This window comes from Simochromis diagramma, unplaced genomic scaffold (assembly GCF_900408965.1).
Source record: "Simochromis diagramma unplaced genomic scaffold, fSimDia1.1 OVJJ01000430.1, whole genome shotgun sequence".
In the NCBI taxonomy this organism is placed as follows: Eukaryota; Metazoa; Chordata; class Actinopteri; order Cichliformes; family Cichlidae; genus Simochromis; species Simochromis diagramma.
The window spans coordinates 369,566-386,442 of record NW_024387258.1 but is presented as its reverse complement, the minus strand read 5'-3'; the positions used below and the strand labels follow the sequence as shown (position 1 = coordinate 386,442).

The following is a 16,877-nucleotide window of genomic DNA, read 5'->3' as shown; positions in this document are numbered from 1 at the left end:
AACAAAAAGAATTACCCAATAACTGGGAGAAGGTCTCTCTTGTAGATGAGGAAAAGTTCAACTAGGGATACAGCTAAAATGTATGAATACAGTTTATCAATAGGAAAGCAAAATATTAGGAGATTTTATCAATGATACTTGATGACAAATTTCAGTAGAAAAGAGAAAACCACTACTGAATGGTTGTTATGGTCACTGCAGATTGTGGAATGGAAGTCATGGCATGGATCAAAATACTTCTGAAAACCACATTCTGTCACGTTGTTCACAGTTTCCAAAGTACTCAGAAATATGGTTGTATTACTACAATATTGGTATTTCATCACCCTAACGTGGTGGTGAGACAAAGAAAAGATCAGAAATACAATTCCACATGTCCTTTATTCCACTATAACCAATGAAACATCCATTGTGCTGCTTCTTGCAACCACTACATGTATGATGTATCCATTTCACAGCATATTTAAGGCTTATTTCATTGTTTTACACACCATGATCAATATACGATTCTACTAGCTGTCTTTCATTTGCATATTAAAATCAATAAAAACTAGCCAGCCTTATGAAAGGCCTAATATGTACTGAGTACTGAAGTATACCATTACAGAGGATTACTGTACAAACCATTTTCAGAAACGGTGTAAATCTTTCAACATTTAGATTGGACAAATGTGTAAAAACGTCAGTATCAAAAGAAGAATCGGGTCCTAAGAGGATCTTCATTTCCTTTTAGAAGAGAAACTAAAGGAAATACACTGGAGATGATTGAGGACTTTTTACTCAAAAGTCCAACATTAGCTATGATCAGAAAACACGAATACCCAACTGACAAATTACAGCAGTGCACCAAATCATCATTACAAGTTGCTATGCAAATATTCCCCAAACACAATCCTGAAAAGATTTACTTCAAAGTGTTAGTTTTTTTTGTTGTTGTTTTGTTTAAATCTGATCTTAGTGTCATATAGCTTCATTTTTTTTGTCCACTTGCAGGCAACAAAAAATAAATTATTCAAATACAACTGATGCAACATCCAAAACCAGGAGTGATCATTTGCATGCGTCAGTCATTTTCACAGCATTCCATTTCCCCTTTGTGGTTTTGTCTTTGAAAGTTAAAATTATCAAAGGGTTCAGCAGACACCTGCTTTGTAGGCCGATTTCTATCATTCTACAGGCAGGAACACGAGTCAGAGGATTACTAGTCAGGCTGAAGCTGATTTTTGTACCTTGCTCTCATTTCGGTATTCCCCAAACTGTCTGGCTTTCACAGTGATCGATTCCTGCGATAAATAGCAGCAGTCAGTCCCCCTGAAGACCACAAGCTTCTTGCAGTTCACAGGAATGTCTGACTGAAATACAAACATAAGGCTTTGTTCTTAGTGAGGAATTACAGATAATTAAGCACAACCCCCAAACCAGTAAATGTATGTTCACTTTGAACAACCTAAACACAGCAGAATTCAGTGTCTTCAGACGGCAAGCAAACCCACTCTATGCTGCCTGGCAGCTTGCAAGACTTGTTTTCATGTGAATCAGCTGTCTTACCAGCCAATCAACAGTTAACACAGCTCTGATACCCGCTGCTCTCTCTTCCACAGAGGTAGGTTTTCTTATTTGGGATGTTTCCCTTTTGTGTTGCTTAAAGGCCAAGGTGCACACATGGTGTGAGACTGCTGCATATGAGACGACAATGAGAATTTTCGATATGTACCGGGTGCAATCAAAATTTCTGACAGTTCTCTTTTCTTTGTGCAGCAAACCTCCCGGAGCTCCTAGTACTTGGATTGCTCCCTGATAGTCGTACTCTGACCATTTGACTTTCATGTTCCAGGTCAAATCTGGCAAGTAGGACTGTTTGGGCCAAAATAGATGTGTGCGTTTCCTGTGTGGTGTGAGAAGCAAACTGTCCTGTTGGCTTGCACTCAATCTTCTCCGCTGGACGGCTGGATGATTTAACTGTGCTTAAACGGTTATCATTAGGGATGCTCCTGACCAAACATTTTCCTAGTCAATGAGTTGGTTTTTTTTTTTTTTTTTTTTTTTTTACATCAAACCATTAGTGACCTAAGTGTTATATATTCTGGACTTTCTCTTTCAAAAAAGACTCAACAGATCATTCAGTTTCCTGAGAAACATAGAATGTCACAAGTAATATTAGGACTGTGTAAGATTACAGGGAAACAACTGTGATTACAAAGTTTACAAATGTGAATTTTATAAGTGCACACACATACTAAGACACTAGCAAATGTTTAATGTTTTGCAACAAACAGCAGGAAGACTCTTGATGTTCACGGTTGAAGCTAAATGCTATGGTTGGGCTACAAACGGATTTCAAACAGTAAGCCATGTTTGCCTGCAACCTTCTATCAGTTATCAAAGAGCCTAAGAAAATGATGCCACGTCTTTAATTTGCTGCCCACAATCCTTATGTAATATCCACTGAGATCAGCTGTGTGTGAATGACCAACTCATTATAACCACTTCCATTTTACAAATGACAAACATGAACACACGAACACCTGCACAACAGCTGTGACCAGAGGCTGTAGTGATCGGGGAGTGCCACTGCCATAGTGAGCTGTGCCGTGTCTCAAGGTAAAATATGTATTGCAGGACCAAAGGTTTCCCAGTAAAACACTGCATTGTGATGAGACGATCAATGACTAACTGGTGAGGCCAGCTGGTGTACATGATCCTCTCACCACAATGCATTTCAAACCTCTCTGCTTGAAGTTTGTACAACATCTAAAGGAGCAAACTGCTGTAGATGTGGAATGTGCCAGTTGAAGTTTGCCATTATCATCTCCCTACATGAGAGAGCAGCGTGCATCAACACTACAGAGTACAGACCTAAACAAGCTGGGATGCAGTCTGGCCAGCAAAAGAAATATGAGAGGAAAAAAAAGAAAATCACAGTTTTACGTCAAATAAAAACATAATGAAATGTCAGCTAACAAAATGCAACATTACAGTGCAACCCTGTAATCAACCCTGAATGGTAAAGTTAAAGAAAGGAAAAAGGAAACTCTTCGTCCACAGGATCTTGAGGTGCAAAACTGATACTTCTTTACCTTGTATAAAAGAATACAAAACTCAACATTGCAAATACTCAGTCAAAAGAAAAGAAGGGCAATCGTGGACCAAACAGAATGAAGGATATGAAAGTGTGAGCAACAGAAGCTCACGCTGAAAGACTGACATACAAAAGACAGGGGAGATAGAATAAGTAGAGAGTGGGAAGGAAGCAAAGATTTGGAGTGGATAATGAATCAAGACTGAGCAGCAGTTAGAAACACTGTCGAGGCCCGGGCTCATTAGCAAAGCAGGTTGTTGTGTCTCGTAGGAGCACCAGCCAGGTCTCGAAGAACTCCATATTTGGGCTAACCATTGATGGTGTCATCATTTTACTCCTGTTGTGTCCCTCCAGAGGAAATGATGAGGATACTTCTTGAGTGTCTTGAAATGAACCCGGGCCCGAATTCCAAGGTCCTCAAGAAGTGGAAAGCTCGAAAGAGATGAACTGTTTGAGCCTCTCCAGGTACTGAGCATATAGCTCAATGTCATTGTGGCCAGCTCCCTCCACCCAAAGAGGCTCAACCGCACGGGGACAGCGCTCATACATCGCCAAGCCATGGGAGAAGTCAATGACCTCGTCCTCTGTGCCATGAATTACAAGCACCGGGGACGCCACCTTGGACACCTTGTCGATACTGAGGAGAAAGAAAAAGACATTAATAGTGTGAGGAAACAGCATAAAGAACAGAGTGGGTCAAACTGATGACATCTTTGCAAACAGTGGCAAACACCTGATAGTGAAAACTGGCATAAAATCTTGACTGGGAGCCACTGTGGTGAAAAACACATTAAATGAAGAGATACCACTCACAGATCTCACGGCTCTGGCAAAGTAGCCAAAAATGGTTTTCATTGTAACTCGATACTAAACAGGTGTTTCAACTGCAGCAGCTGAAAATATTTACAACCACAAGCATTATAAAAGTCAGGAGACATCAAAATAAATTTAAACTAGGCCAACTTGAGACGTGATTGCCATGATTCTTCTCAGTGTGTCAGCCATCGCTTTCAGGAGCTCATCACTGTGTGAGTCTGCAGGGCGATGATAACACAACCGAGACACACGCGAGATGCAGAAAGTGTAAAAGCTGCAAGGATGTTAAGAAAGCATCTTAAGCTACTCATTCAGTATAACATTACAACAGGCTGGAGCTGCAGGGTAGCAACACAAACGTCTCAAAGTTCTACCTGCCAAGTCAGCCTTCTATTTTTTCTGTTTTTCTTGCTACATAAATGACTTAATTTTTTGATACATAAAGTTTGGTTTTCATGAGATACCCAGAAAAACGACTGGCTCTGAAGCAGCCACGCATCAGTGGGTTGTATTAAGGTGCTTTTTCACAAATCTAAAATGCATAGAAAAACTGGTGAATGCCTTCTGTGTGTGTGTGTGTGTGTGTGTGTGTGTGTGTGTGTGTGTGTGTGTGTGTGAGTGAGTGAGTGAGAGAGAGAGTGAGTGTGTGAGTGTGTGTGTGTGAGTGTGTGAGAGAGTGTGTGTGTGTGTGTGTGAGTGAGAGAGAGAGAGAGAGAGTGTGTGTGAGTGTGAGAGAGAGAGAGTGTGTGAGAGTGTGTGAGAGTGTGTGTGTGTGAGTGAGAGAGAGAGAGAGAGAGAGAGAGAGAGAGAGAGTGTGAGAGTGTGTGTGTGGGTGTGTGTGTTGTGTGTGTGTGTGTGTGTGTGTGTGTGAGTGAGTGAGTGAGTGAGTGAGAGAGAGAGAGTGTGTGGGGGGGGGGGGGGAGTGTGTGAGATGGTGTGTGTGTGTGGTGTGGTGTGTGTGTGTGGGTGAGTGGTGAGTGGTGAGTGAGAGAGAGAGAGAGCTGTGTGTGTGAGTGTGTGTGTGTGGGAGGAGAGGAGTGTGGAGTGTGTGTGAGAGGAGGACGGTGTGTGTGCGGAGCGGGAGTGTGTGTGCTGCGGGAGCGAGGGCGCGAGTGTGAGGGAGGGGGGGGAGGGAGAGAGCGTGTGTGAGCGAGCGCGAGGCGTGTGTGTGTGTGTGCGTGAGCGAGCGCGTGGGTGCTGGTGTGGTGGGTGTGTGTGGTGTGCGTGTGGTGTGTGTGGCGCGGCGCGCGTGTGCCTGTGTGGTGTGGTGCGGCGGCGGGCGTGCGAGGGTGTGTGAGACGCGCGAGAGCGCGCGTGTGCGTGTGTGGTGACGTGCGCGAGCGCGCGCGTGGGTGAGCGCGTGAGTGTGCGCGCGGTGCCGGCGCGCGCGCGGTGTGTGAGGGGAGCGTGGGCGCGTGTGTGTGTGTGTGTGTGTGTGTGTGTGTGTGTGTGTGTGTGTGTGTGCGGGCGTGAGAGGAGCGTGTGTGTGGGTGTGTGGTGTGTGCGTGCGGGGCGTGTGTGTGCGTGGGTGGTTGCGTGGGCGTGGGTGTGTGTGTGTGTGGGTGTCTGTTTGTGTGTGTGTGTGTGTGTGGTGCGGGAGCGGCGGCGTGGTGTGCGGGGTGGTGTGTGTGGTGTGTGTGTGTGGCGGCCGCGGTGCGTGCGTGGAGTGTGTGGGTGTGCGTTGTGCGTGTGTGTGGTGCGCGCGCGCGCGCGCGCGCGCGCGGCGCAGTGTGTGCGTGTGTGTGCGCGAGCGCGCGCGGCGCGCGGCGCGCGCGAGCGCGTGTGTGGTGGCGAGCGGCGCGTGTGTGTGTGTGTGTGTGTGGGGTGTGCGTGTGTGCGGCGCTGGCGCGCGTGTGCGCGTGTGTGCGTGCGCGCGCGCGCGAGTGTGTGTGTGTGTGTGTGTGTGTGTGTGTGTGTGGGTGGTGAGTGTGTGTGTGTGCGCGGGCGCGCGCGCGCGCGCGCGCGCGAGTGCTGGCGTGTGTGGTTGCGGCGCGCGGTGTGTGTGGTGTGTGTGTGTGTGTGGTGGTGTGCGTGTGTGTGGTGCGTGCGTGTGTGGTGTGAGGCGTGTGCTGTGCGCGCGCGCGCGCGTGTGTGTGTGTGTGTGTGTGTGTGTGTGTGTGCGTGCGTGCGTGCGCGCGCGTGTGCGTGCGCGTGTGCGCGTGTGGTGTGTGTGGGTGTGTGTGGTGTGTGCGTGGGCTGCGCGCGCGCGCCGCGCGTGTGTGTGTTGTGTGTGTGTGTGTGTGTGTGTGTGGTGTGTGTGTGGTGTGGTGCGTGCGTGCGTGCGCGCGCGCGCTTGGTGCGCGTGTGTGTGGGTGTGTGTGTGTGTGGTGTGTGTGGTGTGGTGAGTGTGCGTAGCGCGCGCGTGCGCGTGTGTGTGCGCGGTGTGTGCGCGTGTGTGGCGTGTGTGTTGCTGCGCGCGCGGCGCGCGCGCGCGCGCGCCGCGCGCGCGCGCGTGGTGTGTGTGTGTGGGTGTGTGTGTGTGTGTGTGTGTGTGTGTGTGATTGTGGTCGTGCGTGTTGTGTAGTGTCGTGCGTGGTGCGGCGCGCGTGGGTGTGTGTGTGGTGTGGTGTTGTGTGGTGTTGTGTGTGTGTGCGTGCGTGCGTGCGCGAGCGTGTTGGCGCGTGTGTGCGCGGGTGTGTGTGTGCGTGTGTGCGTGTAGATGGTGCGCGCAGGTCGTGTGTGTGTGTGTGTGTGTGTGTGTGTGGTGTGTGTGTGTGGTGAGGTGCGTGCGTGAGGGTGCTTGTTGTGTGTGTGTGTGTGTGTGTGTGTGTGGTGCGTGTGGGTGTGGTGTGTGTGTGTGTGGTGTGTGTGTGTGTGTGTGTGCGTGCGTGTGAGTGTGTGCGTGAGGAGGGAGAGGAGGGGAGCGAGTGGGTGTGGTGGTGGGGGGGTGTGTGTGGGTGTGGTGTGTGTGTGGTGCGTGAGTGGTGTGTGAGTGAGGCGCGGCGCGGACGAGCGCGAGAGTGTGTGTGGTGAGAGCGCGAGAGTGTGTGTGGTGCGTGTGTGGTGTGTGCGGCGAGACGAGAGACACACCACGAGCCGCAGCTCGGTAATTGTGATCACCTCTTGTTCATTGGACAGAACTGCTATGAATACAAATTCCGCTGTAATCGTCGCTCCACGGGGGCAGGGCCTCAGCTTGTGCAGTTAGTCAGAATATTAATGTCGGGGAATTACTGGGAACTAATTTCATTCCTGATAGAATAAAACTATTATCATGTTCACTTCACAGCTGAGGTATAAAAACTGAAGACATGGCTTTTAAAAATGAGTTTTGCCAACATTTCTATGACTAAGTGCACGGCTACACAGAGCAAAGCCTGATGGAAATGTATAAACATTTGATTTCCAGACAGATTACTACTGAGCTGCTCTGGCACGCCATGCAAATTGCCACGGAAATTTGGAGGCTTTTTATTATATTTGCACAGGCAAAGCTTTCGTCCTCTTAGAAATAGGATCAAGGTCACATATTTAAACACATTACTTAAAAAAAAGACATTTATTGGTGTTTCTATTATTCCTTTTTCAAATGTCAGACCTCAGAGGAGTGCGTACTAAAAGACTGTAGCCTCAATACAATGGAATTATCTATAAAAATAGACATTTCTGAGTCATGGCTCCAGAATATTCCAGTGAAATCACCGTGCTAATACAGTAATGGGGGGGATCCAAAGTCTGCAAGGACCGAACCACAATTCTAACAAAAATTGAGCCAAGTACAGCGATGTCTGGCATCCTCTCCTCTAAATCTGTCGGTTTAACTCAAGCGCTGAGAGTTGAGAAAAATTTGAAGAATCTAGTACATATAGAGAAATAAGAAAAGTATGAATGTCAAGCACATAACATAGCGAAGATTCTCTCATTCACAAAAACAAGCCCAGGTCTTTAAAACAGTTTACTCTATATTACACTGTTGTGTATGAAAGCTGAAGTAAAGCCTGCCTCCGTCTATTTTAAACAGTAAAGCCTTTTATAAACATGTCATAAAAGGTGCCTGCATCCCAAGGCTTTGTTTCCTTAAAATAAAGAAGAACTTACTTACACACCCGTGCTGCTGATTGGCAGAGGAAGAATATCCGGTTGTTCAGTGATGACGCGACGAATCCTACTTCCGGGTCTAAAGTAGTCTGCGTTTAATATGGCTTTTGTGTTGTTAACATGTTTAATGTTTTGTATTTTCTTCTATTTAATCTCAAAAAGCTCCTAAAACAGTCAGTGATCACTGTTGACCTCCCTCGGCTTTTATTACCGCTAATCATTTATTTAAGCTCTGTTTTTAAAACCTTAGGATGTAACTACAGCCCAGCCCATGCAGCAGTATATGAATGACTAACCTCGTATTGTGGATGGATTATCTCAGTTGTTCTCCTGGCTGAAGTTTGGTCCTTTTACAGCATCCTGCCATGTGATTACATTTGTTCCTGACCACCGAGAACACTCACGTTAACTTTTATCGAGTGGAAAAAAAGTTAGCTTGTTTATATTATGCTAACATAGCTGTGTCGCTAGCGGTCACGTAGCACATCATTATATACCAGCTAGCCAAACTTCAGTAACCCTACAAACGTCACTGCTGTTTAGTTTTCTGTCTTCATTTATGCTGGAAGTGATAGCAGAGCTGTACGTTTTAATTTGTTTCCAAAACCCCGCAGTCAGGACATGCTATATTGTATTTAGATAGAAGCTAGCGAGCTAACTCCCTGCTAACTTCTAACTCCGTTAAATGTCATAAATTCCGTTTTCATGGATGCCTGGATGTTAAACTCAACTGTTACACCTGGTAGAGCAGAACGCTGATCATTTTATTAAAGATGAAAGACTTTAGACAGTTTTTCAACTCTCAGTAATGCCATAGTGATCGTTTGATATATGGACCTGCAGCGGAGTTTAGGCCCAGACACGGCTAGTGACGTCAGACTTAACGACCGGATAGTCATGGTAAACCAGTCACATGACCAATTTAAGATGACATATTAACAAGATGCTATATCAGCCCAAGGACCCTGATCCTCAATTGCTGTGTTGAAAGTGGCGACTTCAAACCTTATACCAGTCTTTAAATTGTGTTGATAGGCCACGTGATAAAAAGAATACTCAATGTTTTTTTTCCTGATTACATTGTGATGTTTACTGTGGGAAGAAATTATAAAAACAGCGTCTTTGAAGGAAAGCACTCTCCACTAGCGACCAAAATCAAAACCAAAAAAACCCTTTCCTGACCTGGGTGCACCATGTCGACCAATCTTAAAATTACTGGGAACATGGCATTTGGTGGTTTAGGAAGAGGGGGAAGTTTTAGGAGTGATGGCGGCGAGTGAGCAAAAGAGGAAGAGAGGGGGAGCGAGTTTTGAGACGTGAGAGATTTGTGACGTTTAGCGTGTTTGCAGTGTGTAGTTACTGTGTAGTTTAGTGGAAAGTTTTGTGTTGTGTGTCAGAACAATGAGGCGACTGCTGAATATCACAGTTGCTGCTAAAAAGCCACCAAAGTCAGATTACAGTGTAAACGCTGTCTCCAGGTGGAAAACAGGAGTGATACACCTCCTGCTGTCAGGCCTGCAGGTATCACGCTTGTGATGAGGTCCTTTATCTCATAGTGGACAGAAATTATTTTTTGGAGTGGCACAAATCATTTGTGTGGCATCTTATTTGATGTAGAACAGCTGATTGTTCTGTAAATAGTTTTAAATGGTTATATAAAAAATTCTTGGGTGCATTTTTAGGTAAATAGCTGCATTTAACTTTGTTGTTTGCAACACTTGTGTTTAGGTTTTCAAAATGTAGAATTTATATTTGCAGAAACATTTTTAAAGAGGCAACTGGAAAAGCATGCGTCTGTTTAGCCTGTTGCTAGCATCACATGACGTTTGATAAGCAAAACAAAATGGGGAGACAAGAAACTGCTGTTATAAAATACTTTTGGCAACTTGATGACATTTAAATATTACAGAGTCATCACCACACTCTCTACTCTTTAAGGATCTGAGAAATGCCTGAGATTACACACGTAGAACAGACTCCCACATATCCAGTTATGTAACACTTCCTTGAAAGTTCCTAAAACACAAGTTCCTAAAACACAAAAACATAGAAGAGAAGAGAATTTGATCTCAAAATAACTCACTTCTTTGCTGTGTTTTGCAGTGATGCATTTATCTCTCCCTATCTCGCTCAAAGAAAAAAAAAAATACACACTCAGCTCTCTTCACCACAACAGACCAGTACAGCACTGATCCGTCTGTCGATCTCCCGCTCCCTTCTCCCGTCACTCGCGAACAAGACCCTGAGATACTTAAACTCCTCCACTCGGGACAGGAACTGGTGTGAGCCGGAGTGGGCACTCCACCTTTTTCCGGCTGAGGACCATGGCCTCAGATTCGGAGGTGCTGATTCTCATTCCCACTGCTTCACACTCGGCTGCAAACCGTTTCAAAACAGTTTTTGAGGGCTTTTATATTAACATTTTGAGACATTTTAACAATGATAACAAATGACGACTGATGTGTGCCTAAAAACATTGTTGGCTCTGAGAAGGAAGACTGTAAAGCAGCAGTTCTTACTTTTGTGCCGATAGTAATGCCATAGGGCAGCAGTTCTCAGACTTTTCACATTGAGTACCACCTGACTGACATTAAAGCACAGTAGTATAGGCCTGAATGTTATTTATTCTAACATAAACAGGATGAGTGATTATAATAACAACTGTACTGTATTAAAACATTCACAGCAGGTGGGATATCCGGTCTTTAAGTGATGACGTATGAACCCTGCTTCCGGGTTAAAAACTACTCTGTGTTTTTAACATGTTTTAATGTTTTGTATCTTGTTCTGTTTGATCTAAACAAGCCCCTAAAAACAGTCGGTGACCACTGTCAGCCCATCTCGGTTTTTATTACAACTGTTCATTTTAAAAATCAATTTTTAAAACCTTACGATGCAACTACAGCCCAGCCCCTGCAGCAGTATATTAATGACTAACCTCGTATTGTGGATGGATTATCTCAGTTGTTCTCCTGGCTGAAGTTTGGTCCTTTTACAGCATCCTGCCATGCGATTGCATTTGTCTCTAACCATCGGGAAACCTCACGTTAACTTTTATTGAGTGGAAAAAAGTTAGTGTTCATCCTCCAGCTTCACTGTGCTAATGTGTTTATATTATGCTAACCATAGCTGTGTCGTAGGGGTGCAACAATACTCGTATCGATATTGAACCGTTCGATGCAGTGCTTTCGGTTCGGTACGCATGTGTATCGAACAATACAACATTTTTAATTTATTTTATCAACTTTCCTTCTGACGATGCTGTCTGTGTTGAGCGCTCAGTGGATCTGCGCTCGACAGTGCAGCCTAGGCGGAGTAGTCGAGTGCAGATTCACTGAGCGCAGGGCAAGCTAGCGAGACAGAAGTTAAGCTCTCCTTGCAACATGGCAAATTGAACCTCCCCCACCCTCATTCAGATCTGGCGTTTGGAATTATTTTGGTTTTCATGTGACCGTATGACCCTGAAGGTAAGCGCGTCATGGACAAAAGTAAAACAGTATGTTGGATGTGCCACGCAATGCTCAATTACATTGGTGAGAGCTAGTGTGTTAGCGCAGTTAGCTCGTTCACGTGTTGACGCCGTCCAGCCCCATGCACGGGGCGATCCGCGGTAGCTCGTTAACGTCATTTCAGATTAACGCTGACAGCACTAGTGGGAACACAACGAATATGACTGCACATTTACTCCGACATCATCCTAGTGCAAAGACAAGTGGAAGCAGACAAAAACAACAAGCACGCATGCTACAAACTTTACCCGAGTCATTTAGACAGCCGTTAGCACATGATTCTCCTTATGGGGACCTGATATGTTTAATATGCTGCTGAGAATATAGCCCAGAAGAAGCGGATAGTATAGCTTTTATTTTGGAAAGAGCCATTTCTCTGTAATAAACTCTTTTCCAAAGATGAGTGATTCCTCAATCAGATAGATTTTTTTATTACTTTGTTTCAGCAACATTAAATTTAAAAACTGTACTTTTGAGTTAAAATATATTTATAATTTTAATAAATGACAAATTAAAAAGGCATGAACTTTTTTTTTTGTATTGAAAAATTATCGAACTGTGACACCAAAGTATCGAACTGAACCGAACCGTGAATTTTGTGTATCGTTGCACCCCTACTGTGTAGCTAGCCACCACGTAGCACTTCATTATATACCATCTAGCCCAACTTCAGTAACCCCACAAACATCACTGCTGTTTAGTTTTCTGTCTTCAGGCGTACCACAGTTTGAGACCCACTGCCACAGGTTTGGAACCCTGCAGTCATCGAGTCGGCACAGCGATGGCAACTCAGCTCTGTAACGTTTCATGTTCTGCCACTTGCCATTCCTAAATTCTTCCACTTTGCAATAATCTCACTTACAGTTTATCAAGGAAAACCTAGGAAGAAAGAAATCTCATTAACTCACTTGCAGTTGCAATGCTGGTATCCTTTTACAGCACCACATTTGAATTTAGTGACCTCTTTAGGCTGACTGTATGGCCAGGTGGTTGTTTTATATACTTTTGTCTATATGGTGGACGTTACTGATACCATCTTAACATAGATGGTATCAGTAAGCAGGAAAAGACTTTCCCGGTCACTATTAACATCAGAGAAAAAGAAACCTTCAAGGGTGTTTTGAACATATCTACAGTTTTCAGTTTACCAGTCCAATGACAGCACACTCTAGAGAGTACAAGAATGAGACTGCAGAATGAGTTTCCCTGGCAGGGTATGTCTGGGCTCACCCTTGCAGACAGGGTGAAAAGCAAAGCAGAATAAATATGCCTTTCACATGTCAGAAAGAGTCAATTCTACTGGTTCAAGTATTTGACAAGGATGCCTCCCAAATGATGGCATTACATATTCCATCTGGCCAAGGAGTGCCGTGAGTCCCTCAGAGGAACTAGGTTGTGAGTAGAAGAAAATATATACTGCTCCACTTAGCCTGCAAGGCACTGACAAGTTACGGATGAATAAAAAAGATGAATGGATGAATAATATTGTTAAACATTAGGAATAAGTGCAACTAATCTACTGCACAGAGGCTTTATCATTTCAACCTGATATATATCCACTAGACTGTGCTGCAAGGAAAGACGTTGTCTGGTGCAGCCAATGGCAGGAGAAAATCTTTCAGTAACTATCAACCAATATACAACCAATATAACCAGTATATATCATAAAACAAATCACTGAAAATAAGCTTAAATAAGCTCCTTCACACTGTTCTCACTCAATAAACCTAAACATTATGGCTAAAATCGGGATTTTCTCATGTTAGCCAGCCAAACAAAGTAAAACCACTGACTGCTTAGGAGACAGACAGTGAAAATGGACAGCATCTTTGTTGGAGCCTGGGGCAGCACAAACGTTATTGGTTCTGTTATTAGTTAACTAACATACACCAATGTAAATCTATTAGCAGCAACCAAACCACTGATGTCATGTTCTATGCTGACATGGTGACACTACGAAGGAAGCACATTAGGGAAGTCTCACCCGCGTTTTGGTTGCTTCGGGGGTTTGAGGGGGGGAGTGAAGATTGGGCCCCCGTCAGGTAAGCCCGCACTCTCACCTTCCATCCGACCAACTTTAGGGTGGCCAGGTGTGGGTGTGATGGACCTATGTGCAACCATGGGAAGGGGGAACCCTCCTGGTTACCTTAACTGCAAAGCTCACCCTTACAGGACCCCAGCTGATGCCAACAGCAGCTAAGCCACAAGGCAGACTGAGAAGATGAACGCACGACAACTTCCATCTAATGGACATGACAAAAGACTAAATCTATCCGTGGAGGAAAAGTGCCTGATACAGATACATGCTTAACAGGACCACAGAGAAAGACTGAGTGACTTGTGGAAACTGCACATCAACATCAACATCCTTATACAGGAAGGAACGCTCTCAGAATTGCTGTAATGCAACACCGTGTGCTGGACCTATATGCCAGATAATGTACATTCTTTAAACATGGCTTCAGATGCCATAGAGACTGTTGATCGGCGTTGGACTTTTCCTGATTTTATTTTATTTTGCTTGTGTTATACCTTGTTTAAAGGCTGTAATCCCATAGATGATAAGCAGATGTACTGAAAACGAAGATTATGAAGACTTTTTATTTGTAAGATGTAGATGAAGTGCAACTAATGATGTAATAACTGAAAATGCGACAGACGAGTAGTTACTTACTGATGACTAGTACATTTCATTCTCTGTTCAACACGAGGGAATGTCAAGAGATTTTTGTTTTTATATAATTTGATCAGCTTCATGAAATGTGTTTTTCTGTTGTTTAAGCAATCTACATGTCTATGTGACTTTTCACCTAGTAACTTTGTGATGAACTTATTCAGCTACTAAACCACTTCCTGTTTTTAGAGAACAGATGTAGAGAAGAGAAACCGCAGCTCTTTCCAAGAACATGTAGTTTTAGAAAAGGGGAAGAACCTGTTGATTCTGAGTGACGTTGTTATTTTTACACACACACACACACACACACACACACACACACACACACGTATAAAAATAAAAGTACGCAGGCAGCAGTTCGCAGTTCGCAGGGTGCGTTTGCTGCTGCCCACGCGTGTAAAAACGACTGCAGTCTCTGTGTTTTCTAACTCAGGTGTCTTAGCTGAAGAATTACAGGGTGATTTAAAGAAATCCCCTGTCAATGCTCAAAAAACACAAGCACTTATTTCTATAGTACATGTTTTAATCAATGGGCAGTTATGCTCATACCACACATCTAATGTTATTGTAAATTATGACAAAGTTGTGGTTCGAACTCATTTTACATGGTGGGCCACATACAGCCAACTTTAATCCTAAGTGGGCCAGATCAGGGAAACTCCTCTTCCTGTCAGTGTACGGAAGTTTAACTGCACTTTTAATCCAGGAGATATTATAATGTCCAAAAATACAAAAAGAAGTGCAGCTGCAACAGTCGTTGCTTAGTGCTGGGCTATATCATACCGTTCATGGTAACACCAAAATAATGTTGGGCAACGATAAGAAAATGAAATACCGTGATAAAATATGGGTAAAACGCGCATGCGCAGTGCCTTTGTTTTCACATGGCGGAAAAAGAATGGCGGCGGCAGCGACGCAGAATGAGAAGGGCGAAAGCGGATCATTGAATGAAACAGATGAACCTGAACTGGTTTGTAAAAATGCTGCAACTTTAGTGGAACTGGTTTCGCTTTCGTCCGTCAGATACACAACAAAGCACAATTTTTGGTAGAGCATGCTAGCGGGCCGTCGTTATTACCGTGTTGTTTGGAAAATACGGCGCACTTAAAATCAATCCTTTGATTTTTCTGAAAGTCGACAGAGCCCCTTATAATCCCGTGTGCCTCATGTATGAACTCTGGTTGTGTTTACTGACCTCGAAACGATTTTATGTGCACGGCGCTCGAAAATCTGTCAGATGTTTCAGTACGACCCGCATTGTACATTGTGAACCCGCAATGGAGCATTACGGCTATCGTAGGCGGAGCCTCGCGGAGTGATACGTACTGTGCTTCAACATGATATTACCGTATTGTGTGTGTATAACCTCTTTTTAAGTTTTGTGGATATTATACATGGTTATGCTGAGGATATGTCGGCCAGTTTCCACTGGAAATGCCTTTTGGTTAAACTGTCAGCGAGGAATTTGCACTGTTACATTTTTATATAACATTAATGCACATAAAAAACAGCTGCTTGTTTAAGTGAAAATACATTATTAGTGCAAAAAAACCCATCAAAGTTGTGGAGTTGTAAAGTGCTATATGCTATATTTTTATTTTTATTGTGTTCTCTCTCATTTAACTGTTTATTCATTACTTAATTACTACAGTGTAGTATGAATTGCCATGAGAGAGGTCTTTACCTGCAGGAAAAGCTGTAAAACTTGTGAAAAAACAGTTAAAAGTCCCAAATTTATGACCTCCTTAACCTTTGGCCAGATTAGCATCTTTGCCTGGATGATTCTGGGCCCTAAACCTGACATCCCTGGTCTATAATCTTTGTGCTGTCTTATAGTTCCTGGCTAAAGAGTTGGTATTGAGGTCCAATTACTTTAATCAGCCGCGTAACTCAGACATTTTTGACTGTGGCTGCTGGCATGGTTTTTACAGTAAAGCAGCCTGTTGTTCTTCTGATATTACTGTCTCTTTTGGCGTAAGGCGGGAGTGTAAAGTCTTGCACTGTGCAGGTTAACAGTCAGCTGTGCAAGGATGGCACTGCTTCAAATAATGTTAGTTGCGTTTGTGGTAACACGCGTTTGAAAGGCTTTGCAGCGTGCACTGTTTTGATTCTTCACACACCTGAGTACAGACTGGTGTTCACAAACACCGTCTTGGTTGGCTGCTGCTTCTAAACATATCGTGGGTTGTCGGTCTTGCATGCTGCTCAGTAACATTCAATATTTATTATTTACTGTTATTTATGCTTATGTTGGTTGGAGCTGTGGTTTCCCTACTGTGATGTTTTCCTTGTGCTTGTTTTAGTTTTTTCCCAGCAGGTGATCAAACCCATTTTTAGTGTCTTTTCTCTCCGTCTCTCTTCTCCTCTGTCTTTCTGTTCCTCTCCTGTTGTTGAGCCTCTTCCCCAACTTCTCTTTTCCTCGTCTTTCACCTTCCTATCCCTAGTCCTGTCAGTTTAGAATCTAATAACTTAAAAGTAGTGCTGTCAAAATTAATGCAGATTACGCCGCCATTACGATTAACGCGATACAAAAAATGTAACGCTAACACATCTGGAGTGCAGAATGACTCAAAATCCCTGAAATGTTTCTGTCAACGCATTTCGGGCAGTTTGTCTCGGCAGAAGGAATTTTATTTTTACAGAAGCACTTCCAGCTTAAAATATCACATTGAAGCGAAGCCTATGTTAGTCAGGGATGCTGCTAGCACTTTAGCTAACGTGGCACCCAGCTTGCTCACGGAGCATCGGGGGCTCAGTAAGT

The 16,877-nt window shown here is 44.1% G+C and overlaps 1 protein-coding gene across 2 annotated transcripts in view; it reads right to left on the bottom strand.

Annotated features, from left to right (window-relative positions):
- Positions 1-362: 362 nt before the first annotated feature.
- The window catches only part of abhd17c (abhydrolase domain containing 17C, depalmitoylase), a 34,024-nt gene continuing 17,509 nt past the window's right edge, over positions 363-16,877 (bottom strand). For both annotated transcript variants that reach the window (XM_040002128.1, XM_040002127.1), the window contains one exon: positions 363-3,716. In XM_040002128.1, coding sequence (XP_039858062.1) covers positions 3,497-3,716 — 220 coding nt within the window. In that variant the 3' untranslated portion in view covers positions 363-3,496. The remainder of the gene's footprint in view (positions 3,717-16,877) is intronic.